The sequence below is a fragment of the Anas platyrhynchos genome, chromosome 5, assembly GCF_047663525.1.
Source record: "Anas platyrhynchos isolate ZD024472 breed Pekin duck chromosome 5, IASCAAS_PekinDuck_T2T, whole genome shotgun sequence".
Lineage (NCBI taxonomy): Eukaryota > Metazoa > Chordata > Aves > Anseriformes > Anatidae > Anas > Anas platyrhynchos.
Window position 1 is genome coordinate 61905712 of NC_092591.1, and position 14151 is coordinate 61919862.

Here is a 14151-nt window from a genome sequence, read left to right on the forward strand (position 1 = left end):
AGACAATGTTGATTATATAGAATAATCATCATCATCATCTAGTTACTAGATAAAAGCCACAGCAAATATTATGTGGTCCTAAAATAATACATATAACCAGAATACTTGTCATAGAATTTATTGTCTAAAATTTTATTTACTTTTCTTGAGTATTGTCTAGAAGGGGTCTAATATTCTTCTGAACAATCACATTCATCAGCTAGACCTTTCCACAGAACACCATTCAATTCTTTCATGACCATTCACTTTTTAAGAAATGCTATGAAAAGACAAATTTTCAAGATTATGAAGTAACTGGAATTTGCTGAATTATTCTGTCTTGAATGACTGCTTAATATACCCCTGCTAAATATTACACAATAACACATATTTTTATTCTTTTGGGATAATATCAGATACTCTAGTGTATGTTTTAACAAAGCAGGCTTTTTTCTAATAGCTCTGAAAGCATTTAAAATATTGTTCAGAGAAGATGTGGATGTCCCTTCCCTGGAAGTGTTCAAGGCCAGGTGGGAAGGTGCTTTGGGCAACCTGGTCTGATGGGAGGTGTCCCTGCCCATGGCAGGGGGTTGGAACTGGATGGCCTTTAAGGTCCTTTCCAACCCAAAACATTCTCTGATCAGGTACATTGCAAATATCATGACAGCCTTATGAAGCTACAGCCTGCTTTTCAAAACAGCTCCACATCTTTAATTAATCATAAATTATCTTAAAAATAAAGTTGTTTTTGACTGTCATATTTTACTTCAGTAGATACATTGTCAAACTCGACTGTTAAATTATGCCATCTGCTGTCGTAGGCATGACATTGCACTCCAAAAATCCCGTTCTATATTTGTTAGATAATAAAAACATGGTATGCAATTAAAAGCAACTGTATACATGTAATCTAAAGTAAGAATACTTTTAAAACTAGTTATTTCATTTCACTGTGGGAAAACAATATCTATTCAAACAGCTTTAGTCTCTTTTTTTTTTTTTAAATCAGATTTCAAACAAAAGTCAAACATTAAAAAAATACCAGATTTTTTAAGTATAGAACAAAAAATGAGTTAAAAAATAAGGACAGATTTATTATCTTGAAGTCTGATGCTGACTTGTTAGACAAATTTTTTTTAAGTGTTCAGGTCGACAATTAGGGCAGAGTGAATTTTTTGCTGTTTGAATGCTGTTCAGCTTTCATGATTTACATGCATCTAAAGCATATAAAAATGTTGCATTAGTATTTAGTATATGAAGATTCTATATTAATCAAGGCCCAGTTTTTGGATATGTGGAAATTGGAAAGTGATACCTACTTTAAATAAAAAGGAAGATAAAGTCGGTAATGATTTAGTTTACACAATTGCAAAAGAAATTTTTATTGGACTTAGCTTTCATTTCCTACTAAAACTGATATGCCATCCCACTCAGTACAACAGAGCACACCATTCAACCTCAGAACAACCTGATTTCTAGTTGGGACCAGAGTTACAAAAGTATAGTAAAGTATAGTATATTACTAACTTGAAATGTTTTCCAATTTATGCTATCAGAATTTGGAGACTTAATTCAACTACAAGAATAAATACTAAATTTATATTTAAATAGTACAATCTATATTAAATACTTCTCCTGAAAAGTGCCTACATTACAGATAATTAATATTTTTGAAGAGCAACATTTATTATTCTACCCTTAAAACCTGGTTAGGTGCTTACCCTGATGTGTTGTATTCCTGATGAGATCTCTTGCTGTTACTCCGTTCCCATCTAGATTGCGATTCTATAGGTGGAATGCCAGAAACTCCTGAAGCCCGTCTCAGCTGTGGTGTTGGTAGGCTATTTCTGCTATTTAATCCCTATTGAATAATTTAATTATGGTTAAAATTTATGTAATTGAAATTAAACAAAAAAACTTTATTTATACTTTCTGAAGATAGGATGTGACACTTTATTGTTAATCATTCATACTGAAACAGGAAGCAAGGTATCTCATATTCACTCTTACTGATTAAGAAAATAAAAAAATCAAAATCAAAAAATTAAAAATGTTTTGCTCATTGCAAATCATTTTGTTTTCTTTTCCCAAATTAAAATATGTAAAGGTACTTGTACTTTTAAAAGGCCTCGAAGAGTAATTATTGGACCATGTGGATTTCAAAATGGAGGTCATCTAGAGATGGTCAATTGATATAGGATTATAGATCATCTTTCTACCCATTTCAGTTACAGGCTACACAATCCAGTCTCCAGCATCCAGGATAGCCTGAAACGGCAATAGCTCAGATACAAAAAATTGGTAATGCTTGTATTGTGGGCCACATGGAAAGGACAATGCGTGTGCAGTGGAACATATTGAAGGGGCAATGCACAATACACAAGGTCAGCTGTAGTCCATCAGGGCTCCCTCTGTTTGCATACTGGCATCACAGCACCAAGGAGGCTTCCCAGGCACCTCTCCATTCCCAGCCTCGAAGCTCTGATAGTTTAGACATGCTGCAGCTCAAACGCAAGGAATCACCATTGGACTTGAACACAAAGCCCTCTGCTGCAGGAGAACAGCACTCCAATGGTCCTGGTATGGAAATAACTCAGGACTTCCTAGCTCTGCCTTACAGAACTACACTCAAAAATGTATAGCCATTTTTAAATAGTAACTAAGAGAAGCTAAGTAACAGAAATAAGATCAAGGAACCAAAACCGCAAAGCTAGCTCTGGCATATCTGCCTCCATTGCGCAGAAAACCTATGCATTGCATTCTAATCAAATTTAAGCAGTCTGACTGCATTCAGTCCACAATCCACATGTGAACTTGCCCCTAAACTTGGGCATGCAATGAGGGGTGAGGAGATGGGGATGTTCCACATAATGCAGATACATGGAACTAGACCTCACAAAGGAAAAAAAAAAAAGAAAAAAAAAAAGATGCCAGGAAAAAGCATGTAAAGCAAAAAATACAAAGGGATACTTGCAATATTGGTCTTCAGGGTCATGTATGAGGACAGGTGACCCTTGGATACTAGCACTTCAGAAGTTTTGCAGAAATACTGCCTTTGCAATTTAAGCTTCATCAGTTGGTCAAAGATCATACTTAACTCACTACTATATACTTCAAAAAAATGAAACAGTTGACACACGCAACTAGTCTCTCACCCTGAAAAATCAGACTGCTTTGAGTTTTTGATATGAGATGCACCTTGACCCTGTTTGTTTTGCTGCAAAAAGCAGTAGGCACAGCCAGAAAGGTGGAACTGGACAGACTAAGAACCACCATATCCCACAGAAACCTGCAGTAGTCCTTAACCAGCCAGCTCTACTGCAAGGAGAACCAGAGGAGCAATTCTGCTAACCTACCTAAACCAGTTACAGCAAAATCTTCAGACAGGGAGCAACAGGAGTCAACTAAGCCATGCACTCTTGAAGAGCGATTTGCTAGGCAGAAATAGTTTAAGCAAACAAAAGCAAAATGCATATCTGAAATTGTCTAACAAAGATAGAACGGACTAATGTCTTAAGACATTCTCCAGGAAAGTAGAGGAAACAGTTGTAATTGTAAAGCGTTTGCTCAAAAATTCGTCCACCCTGGGCATTTAGCCCAGGGAAAGCAGACAAATTGTTTGAGCCCAGCCTTTGGTTATAACACAACATTGAGCACTATGTGCTCTCAGGTTTAGAATGGACTTCTATGTCAGTGGACCGTAGCAATCCAACCTGTGTGCTCTCTTGCAACACAAGGAGCACAGCTGAAAATCCCCAACAGCGGAAAAGTCCACTCCCTGAAATAAGTATTGAAAATATTGAAATAAGTCCCCAATACCTGCACTGAATCTGGCTCCTGAAGCAGTTTATCTGACCCTGAAATACTAAGCCAACCAGCTGAGCAGTTTGGGGCAAGCTGCCCACTGCCTGGAAAGAGAAGCACCTGCAGTGCACCAGCCTCTGCAATAACCAGCTTCAAGTTGTCAGCACCATGCGACGGTAGAGTTATTACCTCTGGTGCACCACAGCTGAGTTTGTATGAAAAACATGGTTTTTCCACCATGTTCCTTAACGTGTCATATAATAAATGGATTTACACACTCGCCCCACAATGTAATGTGCTCCGTAGGAAGAACAATGTTTTACATAGCTGATTTGCTTCTTTTTGATGATTAATTTGATGTTTACAAAAAATTAATTTATTTTGAAAAAAAAATAATTGGTTAGTCAACAGATCTAACAAATAATTGTTAGAGCAAGAATGCACAAGAATAAAGAACAGCCCTGTTTATCCCATATAAGATGAAAATATTATGAATATATTGTGTTCTAACAATATTTGCTTTTTCTTTTTTCTTTTTTTTTTTCCTTTTTTTTTTTAACCCTGTGTTTATTTTGAGAAAATGTGTTCAGAATGCAGACAGGTGCTTCTTACCTGTCTACCCATCAATAATTTGAATTTGCATCTTGGTACACGTCTGCATTTCAGAAAAAGAATTTTCACATCTTCTTTCTTTAGACTTTAAGCATAGTGCAGGTACTCAGCAATGAAGCTGCTATACATACAGAAGCATTCTTTCCAGATTATTATTATTTATTTTTTTTTAAATAGCAACACATATATATAGTGACAATTAAAGTCATTTGACCTTGAACAGCTTTCGGTCTCCTTTTTCAGCAGGATCTTCTACTTCAGGACATGGGAAGAAACCAGGAAATGGTGTGAATGGATTGGCCTTTGGTCTGCATGTGGCTGAGAATGCACCAATCAAACTATTAATGCTTCGAAGGGAAGAAATCACATGCGGTGGAAGGGATGGGTCAGTCAGGAGGTCTGCTAGCATGCTCCGAGCCTCATTTAGTACTGATAGATCAACTCCATTTCCACTGCCAACATTCTAAAATAGATGGAATTTTTGCAAACCATTAACATGGCAAATAGTTTCACTTCATTTTAAGTTTTAAATAAGCATCTTATCCAATTACAAGTTAAAAAATAAAGAAAGTATTTTTATTTTACAGAAAAAATATAGACAAATCTCAAAAATTTTGTACAAAGATTTCTCATGCAATAAGATAAATACTTCAGAATTCAAAGCTAGCTACCAGACTTTCTCTTTTTAAAATGAAGATCCTATGTCAATTTTTCTGCCCTCATTTTTTTATTACTTTTTCTTAGAATTAAATTTAATATGGAATACTAAATTTGGAATACTAAGTATTCCAATACCAACAGTAAATTTGGTTGGCAAAATGTTAAGAGACCTTCACAGAGGTACCACTTCCACAACCTCATTATTGTTATTATTTCTGAATATAATGAAACAAATCCTACAAAAATTATCAAAAACTATCATTAGTTCTTATTTGGCACAGCTCCCTGAAGACGAGCAGTAACAGCTAATTAGATGCCAGTACTGACACAAGAAAGGGAAGGAGAAACAAGCCATCAGGAAAAAAAAAGTGAGATCCTTGTGGGCCTGAGTTTGATGACATAGTTGGAAAATTGCTCCCTAACCTTATGCTAATGCCTGTATAAAAAAACAAAAACAACAAAAATGCCCCCCACACTCCCATATTAACTGGGTTTGATATTGGTCTCGTGTACACCACCAAAATCAGATCCTTGTCAGCTTGGTCAGACTGCTAAATAGTTAGTCACTGCTACATAGATATGTAGAGCTAGAAAGTACTAGGGCCACTTTGGTAACAAAAACATCCATAGATAAATCTAACAGTTTACAGAGAAGTCTGTGTTCAGACAAATTCATAAGAGAATAATTAAATTCATAACACACTGACCTGGTAATAGGGCTTGTACCATTGCTTCAAATCCCAATCCCAAAGTATCATCTGTAAAAAAATAAAAGAGTAACAGGTGATATGTTAATACTGTTAAAGAGATGATGCGTTAATACAGAATAAATCTTGATTATATGAGGTAACAAAATGTTTCTTTCTTCATGCTTTTTCATATGAAAATGAGGTCATTTTTTCAGTTAATGCTACCACAGCAAAAGTCCTAAAGAAACATTTGAAGAAATTGTAACAGAGATGTCTTGATGATGACATAAATATATAGACTTATTTCAATATTTCTGGATTGTTGACAGAACATCTGAGACACACGCTAAATTGTGATAGAGTTTCCCTGTTTCTATTCACCTAGACTGATACAAGCCAATCTATTCTAAAATCTCCAATATATTTTATAAATGTAGGTAAATTATCAAGAGAACCAGCATATAGCTACTAGACTCAGGAAAGGAAAAGTATACCAACAACGTTTTCCTCCTTAAACTATAAAATATACTCCAAAGGTAGTGAGAAAAAAGAGGCCTAATAGCATATACTTTTCCCTTCAGGATATGGACTGTACCAGGCTTGACAAATCTCACAGTAGAACTTCCTACATGAATTACACAAGCATAGAACAAAAAAAAATAAAATATAACAGGTGTCCAACATTAAAGTGAATGTACAAGTAAATACCTGTATCTAATGCAATAAACTGTTGCAATAAGCTCACAACAGAAAAACTCAAGTTAGAGGATACATTTTGCATTAATTTTCAAATCCACGCAAGGAACACCTCATAGTACAGCATTTGTTTTCATTTAGTCGCAGGAATTTCTAACTGTAGAAATTCACTGCAATTCTATTTTTAGGAAAATCCCATATATTTCATGATTAGGAAATACTTTAAACACCCTCATCAACAAATTTATATTTCAGAATTTTTACAAATTGATATTTTGCTAAATCTATGAAAAATATAATTCTTAGAATATTTAACACAGTTGTGAATAACACAATTTAAGAAACTAAATAAGATTTTAAGAAAAAAAATGGCAAAATATAGAAACAGATGAAAGACTTTTCTTTAAAAAGAAAAAAAAAATACTATAACATTAAAATTCTACCAAAAAAAAAAATGCATGAGGAGATCAAAAGTTTTCCTATGTAAGTTAGGGAGCTTGGCAAAAAAGTGTTCAAAAAGAAGCCATTGAAAGTTTTCAAATGGTTCTGCATACACAGGATTACCAACACAAAGGTCTGGAGGTTTGAACCTATAATTTTAATTTATGCTCATTTATTACTCCAATTATAGAGGCTTTATATAGTTTATTAACATACATGAAGAAGGACCCTGCAACAGCTGATAGATTCTGTGGTAGGACAGATATTTAGACGTAATTTCTACAAAAGTTATATATATATATATATATATATATATATATATATAAGAATATTTACATATGGGGGGACATATATATTCATATAAATAGAAGATTGAGCATATAGATTATATAACTGAGCAACCAAACTGCCTCCCTGGTTTCTTCATCTTTTTCTTGTCCCATAACTTTTTGACACATCTGAATAACAGGGAGCCTACATACTCCTGAGTCATAGTATTTTATTGGCCATTTTGGTCAGAGGCTCAGAGGAAACACTGAATGTAAGGAAGCTGAGATATTGTGACAGAGGTACATGATAAAAGGTGGACAGAAAGCCCTAGAAATCACCATTTGCTATTTTTGTAGCTCACAGAACGCATTTATTTTTTTAGAGGACAATCTAGGAAAAAGCCCTTCACTTTTTAATTCCTAAAAGGAGCAGCAGAAGGGAGAAGAGTCACCTGAGATATGCACATGCATGAGTGGGCCCATAACAGGAAAAGTCCTTAAGTCCTTAATACAGCTAAGTCCATCAGGATGGGAACTAGCATCACTGGAGGTAGCCTCGCACTGACTACCACACTGTCAAATGGGCAGCAAGCAGCAACCAAGTGCTCTCCAGCTGGGAAAGCAGGCCATCTTTGCCACTCTGTCCTTCCCAGTGCAATATTTTGAACTCACATTTTGCTCATTTTCAACATTTTTAATAAAAAATAAATATTACAATTAATAAATGTTAAAATATTGCGCAATGTTTTGATCATTTCTTAGTCTGAGTCCCAGCTCATTTTTTATACATTTGTTCTCCGTTACTAATTAAGATATAAAATAAAAATTAAATACAGCAGACAGAGTAAAGAAACATCCACAGAAATTATGAAAACAAATATCTCCAGGCAGTACATGCACCTCCCTACATAAGCGTTCCATATGAATATACAGTTTTTGATAAAAATATTCTGAATGAATGTCTTTAGTCTTTAACTAAACTGATTTGTATACATTTTTTTTTTCCTGGGCCTATTTTCACAGTAACTGTGAAACTGCAGCAGCTCTCAGGAAAAAAATGCCTATTACACAGATCCAGTGTCACTAGTCACATTAAATTACAACAACCTATTACGTACCCACAGTCAGGTTGTGTGACTATTGTTTTTCCCTGCTCTGTAAATCTAATGAAATATAGCATCTGTAATGACATTGGCTAGAAGTTAAATACATTCATTGTATTTATATATTGTAGGAAATATAAATAGAAACTAAGTAGAGAAGTAATTCTTTAACACGACTGCATGAATTTCACAGCTTGTAACCACCTATACCAGCTGTATTAATATTCCATTCTCTTAAACATATCATACAGAATGCAATTTAAAATATTTGTTTTCTTTTCAGAACAATTCAAACAGTAGCAGTTTTGTAAACTCTGTTCAGAAAGCACTACGTTAACATAATTCCCTTTAAAAATAAATAAATAAAACCAAAAGGCTTCCCAGTACTTCAGGTTAAAAACAATTTATCTGTATTTTAAAAAGCATTGTCTTGCAGGAGGGGTGTTTTGTTAGTTTCTACTTGAGTATGGCTACAAATCTACGTGCCAAAATAACTTCACAAAACCCACCAAACCCACAAAGAAACGTCAGCAACACAATCCAAAGATACTATCAGCTTCAAGTATGTCAACAGTGCTCACTTAACTTTTCTTCTACAGGGAGCAAAAATAAAAACAGCATAAAAGAAATGAAATTCAGATGCCTGTTATGTTTCAAAAGTCTTCAGTCTTTCTGACTTCTTGACAGGCACTAAAATATGCTGGTAGACAAGGTTCTAATTATTCTGATAAATGAATTCATTTGCGCAACATGCATTCACAAATTAAACAAATATAAAGACAACCCTTTTTTCCTCTCTTCTATCTGTAAGTACAGATCATGAATGAGGTATCAATATCCCTGCACGTTAGTTCATATTCTGCAGTCCTGGAACTTTTGTTTGCCTACCTCCCCCCCCGCCCCACCTTTGTTTTTTTGTTTAATAAAATAGGTGAGAGCTCTGTTTAGTTTTGTTCCTCCAGGACTAACAGCTTTCCTTGGGGCAATCTCAAAGTTCCAGGCTGGCACTGGTCAAGCAGAAGGTGTAGAGAGGTAAAGAGTCACGGGCTGAGCACCAGTGGCACTCAGGTGAGGGCAGCATTCACTGGCTCCTTTTCTGTTATCTTCACACAGACACCATTAAACACCACATTTAAAGTTATTAGTGATGACATCCACTTGCTGTGAAAATTGATTTCTAGGCATGCACGTAGACTGGGAACAAGTTACGCTATAACAAAGCTTTGTTACATAACGTGAGCAGATCTAGATCCAAGAACCAAGAATTTGAGGTTTTGGGTTGTGATTAACTTAGCTACCTTTGCCTCGTACATCAAGACTTGAAAAAATAAATGGACAAGGTGACTGTTGGCCTGTCAGTAAGGAGCATGACAATTGCAACCAACACTACCCGGCCATACCCATTTTGCATGAGGCATTAGGTTTTAGCCAGATCATTGTAAAGATTAAGGTTTTTACCTCCAGGTTGTCCAGCTGGACAGTTTAAACAAAACAAAACCCTCTTCATTCTTAAGTTTCTTTTTCCAGATTGACGCTTACTTAAGTCAAACAGAGGTAGACCTTGTGGTTTCACTGTATGATGTTCAGCACAGACACGGTGACTGTGCCCATCCGCTTCACTGACTTTTGTCTTAACCAGCCAGGACGATCGGGTGTCCGCACGAGTTTTGTTAGCTGCATCAGCAACCTTGTCAGCTTGCTCACAACCTCCATTATGGGACACATGGGAGGCTTCCCTTCCCCCAGCTCTTCTAATATGAAACGTGGTACCTTAGCTGATTTTATTTACTTATTTAAGCAAGATCTTAGCAAGAGCACAGGCATTTTATTAACTCCAGAAAGTTTCTGTACCAAGCCCTTAAATGCAGCTCCTTTTATTGACGTGACCCATCCTTTATTAATCCTTTCAGCCACCAGGAGCTTTCTTGTGTGCATGTCTGTCTCTGCATGCATACAGATGTGCACACGTATACTTACACACTTTCACGTAAGCTGTACTGTTAAGATTTTGGAGAATCGATCATAGGACTAAAGAAGTTCAAAGGCTTCCTTTTTGCTTTAGCATTACTCTGGTAGAGAAAAAAAAGTTCAAAGTTTGAGAGGCATAAAATACTCAGTGAAAAGTGCTCCTGCTAAACTTTGTGTCCTATACCCATACAGTATACACAAGGTAAAATAACATGCACAGTTCATGCAAAATCTACTTCCAATGCAAATAATGATTTGGTATTTTAAATGGCAGGGCACCACACAATTTTCCACACAATTTTATTTGAATGAAAAATTTCACAGATTGGTTCCATGATTGAAAATTTTCTATTGGCATTTAAACCAGAAGAATTGAGCTTTGCCACTGATCTCAGTTTTCACAGAAACAAACTAAAACAGTTTTGAAATAAACAGGCACAAATTCACCTACGCATTACCAACAGATATATATGTATATACACATACATATATAAATTCATTTTCTATTGCCATTAATTAAAAGCCAAATGTCCTGAGAGAAGACAGGTATATTATTTCACTGCAGCTACCAGGATAGCACAGTCTTTGTTAGCTGTAAAGTTTTCAGGGCTCCTTCCATGTGGCACACACTAAAGTAAATAAATTAACAGATGAAAGTTTTAGAAGCAAAGTAACAATCTCTTCCACCAAGCACAGTGAAAAAGAGTAGATCACAGAATCACAGAATATTAGGGATCGGAAGGGAACTTGAAAGATCATTTAGTCCAATCCCCCTGCAATCACCACACGAGGAATATTTTTCCATGGTAATGCAACTTGTTAAATCACTGTATTACTCAAAGCCTCAGAGATTAACAATGAAAGGGGGGTTATTCCCTGTCCTTAGATGCTGATAATAGACCACAAGATGGCACTCAAATCCATAAAGCCTCCCCCCAAAACAACGGAGAGAAAGGAACAGAAACCAGCAGCATATTCTTTCACCAACCTTCTGCAGAGCTGAAATGGTTTGAGGGAAGGGATGAGTTTTAAAGGTTATCAGCTGATAAATCCTACTTCTTCACAAAATCATCCTTACCGTTCTAGTTAGAAAGTACCTGTAAGGAAGCTATACTTACTTTCTCACTACCCACCAGACTTAGCTCAATTAGCTTAATACCATGCCTTGCAACCTCACTCTGGCATAGTAAACAAAACCAAACCAAACCAAAAAAAGCTGCATATCCAGAATTTTTATTTTTGAGAGTTTGGCAGTTAAGCCTTTAATTAATTACTGTGGATCATCTGTAGAAAGTCACAAAGTATTCCCAGAATTGCATGAATCCATTAATCCTAGAGCAGAGCAGGAGTAAAAGGGTACAGTTTATTTTAACTTAATGTGAACAGACCTTAAAATAGGTCTTAGGCAGAGCCTCAGCAATTTGTGATTTTGCAACCATTAGACGTGTTGCAGAAAGATCTGTGCTCTGTAATACCAAGATTTTGTAACTCACTTGCATACAACTTTCTTCCTTACCTCCTGCATCAAGAAACACCTGATCTAGGAGGGACTTCAGTCATTAAGGCTCCAAGCTATAACACAAACCTCTGCTTAGCAACTCACAAGGCTTCCGAGCATCAATTTGCAGTGCCGCCGCCACAAAAGTCACAGAACTGCAAGCTCCTTCAAAAACAAAATTGTGGAGGACTCTAATAATGCTTATGAATTTCTGGTAAGGTTAGAAAGCTATGGCCTTTCCCCCCAAAATCGTGTACAACAAATTACCAGTCAACCTGCAGGATAAATTCTCATCTCAGCCCCATGCTAATCCTGGAGACTCCCTGCTCATCCCAGAGCAATGAGCACGCTTTCCTGTTTTTATCTAATTGCCTGTTAAGCTGGTCATGTTTCTGAAGGAGAAAGTTAATAAAACAAACAAGCAAACAAAAATCAAACTCCTCTAGCAGTATGTTCGTTAACAGTCAGGGGCTGCATCATGCTTAAATATAGTAAACAAATCTAGTCTATAAAATAAATTTCAGTGCAGCTAAAATGAGACAAAGCAGCTTACAAGAACTCGAAATACAAGTGGCCTTTTCTGATTTAGCCGCAGTTGGCTTTAGGTTGAAGAGAAACGTGTCAACCAGACTAAGTGTACCACAGAGGGAATTTACATCATTGGAAATAAAGTTAAAAACTGTAAAATAACTGTTGAAGCTTAACAACTTAGAGTCACTAGTCTGAGGAATGAATTCAGTTCGATGGATATTGAGTCAGATCTATGGAGACCTGGACAGATATCTTTGGTTTATATATTATATTTCCTAAACAATGAAAATGGCATTTCCATTGCTCCAGAGGAATGCCTTACAATTTGAACATAAGAATTTTAGAATCAGTGAGTCTGACACCATTTGAAATTTACTGGGAGAAACAGAAAAGGAAGGGGGGAGGGAGGAGGAGGAGGTGGGAAGAAGAGGAAAGGAAGAGGAAAAAAAACAAAACAACAGAACAGAAAGAAAAGGAAAATAAATGAGAAGAAAAGAAAAAGGCTGACTGTAGAATAACAACCTGAGAATTACCAAAGCATGGCACTTTGGCAAAGCACATGTTGTTAGCAACACCAGAAACATTTGTTAAAAATGTACACAAGCTAACAGCATTAAAGGCCTTCCCTAATACGGTTTATAGTTCACGCAGCAACAGGAACAAGCAATAGTAATTTTTACAAACGAAAAGTAAGGAAAAATGTAAAATGACTCTTCCTAGGAGCTTATAGATTAAATAAACAAAAAACAGGTGAAAAGTGGGATAAAACAGTCAAAGAAAAATGGCAGGTTTTTTTTTTTTTTTTTTTTTTTTTTTTTGGGGGGGGGGGGGTTGTTTCCTTTGAATATTTTTCTGAAATTTACATATTATTTACAAAATACAGAAATTTACGTTCCTATCACGGTGCAGCCATCGTTCGCAGGGCCTGTAATGGGCAAGTTCCAGAAGCTGGGGGGGGGGGAAATCCTTTTGGATCTTCTTCACGTGACTACCACAGCTCCCTTTGGCTAAAGACTTGTTTGAGGAGCATTTTAATCTTCTAAAAGCTTAAGCACAGTAAAAGTTTACAGGTTTTACTTTGCTCAAGTTAGAACCACTGAAATTACTGCTGACACTCAACTCAAGCATTTTTAAACATCTTTTTTCAAATTTAATGCTCAAGCGATACTATATTAGCTACATAGCTGTGACGATATTTTGAGAGTAATTTAGCTTAATGTAAAATACAAATCCATAATATCTTAACTAGTCAAGAATTACCTACTTTTGTGCATTTAAAAGCATAAAATTTCCAGCGTTATACAAAGGACAATATCCATGCCTACGCAGTGACTACAAAAAAAGTTTCAGAGCTTATAAAACTAAAAAGCAGTTTTCAAACTAGCAAATAACCTAGAAATATGCCACATACCCTAATGCGCTGAGGTGTGAAGTCCATATGAGGCCATACACACCACTAACAGCAGTCGCTGTGCTGTTTGATCGCCTAAAGCAGGTCCCAGGAGGTGCTGGTTTCCACGTTGCTCACTGGGAAGAAGCAAACTCATCTGATTTGACTGCACCCGTTCGCGTTCCATGCTCTCAAATTTTCTTGGAGAACAAGTGAGTAGAAAAAGGAGTTTCTACTTCTGACCAAGCCTTTCATTGATGAAATATGAAAGGTTCCCAGCTGCTAGTAGCATCTGGCTGACACGGTTAGGAATCAGCTCCGTAAATAAGCATTTCCATAGCGACCAGCAGAGAATTGCCTAAACAATGAAACCAACACCATAGCAACTTGATTCAGAAACCAACTCTGTAGAGCATCACCTCATTCAAAAGCTGAATTCTACAACCAGCTGAGAAACTAATTTATTGAAAAGTACAAGAAAGGTTGCATTACACATCCATTTCTTTTCATG

The 14151-nt window shown here is 36.2% G+C and overlaps 1 protein-coding gene across 1 annotated transcript in view; it reads right to left on the reverse strand.

Annotated features, from left to right (window-relative positions):
• Positions 1-14151, reverse strand: part of PDE3B (phosphodiesterase 3B) — an 85421-nt gene that overhangs the window by 15250 nt on the left and 56020 nt on the right. The window contains exons 2-4 of the mRNA XM_013100967.5: positions 5763-5813; positions 4610-4858; positions 1701-1840 (exon numbers count right to left, since the gene is read on the reverse strand). Coding sequence (XP_012956421.4) covers positions 1701-1840; positions 4610-4858; positions 5763-5813 — 440 coding nt within the window. The remainder of the gene's footprint in view (positions 1-1700; positions 1841-4609; positions 4859-5762; positions 5814-14151) is intronic.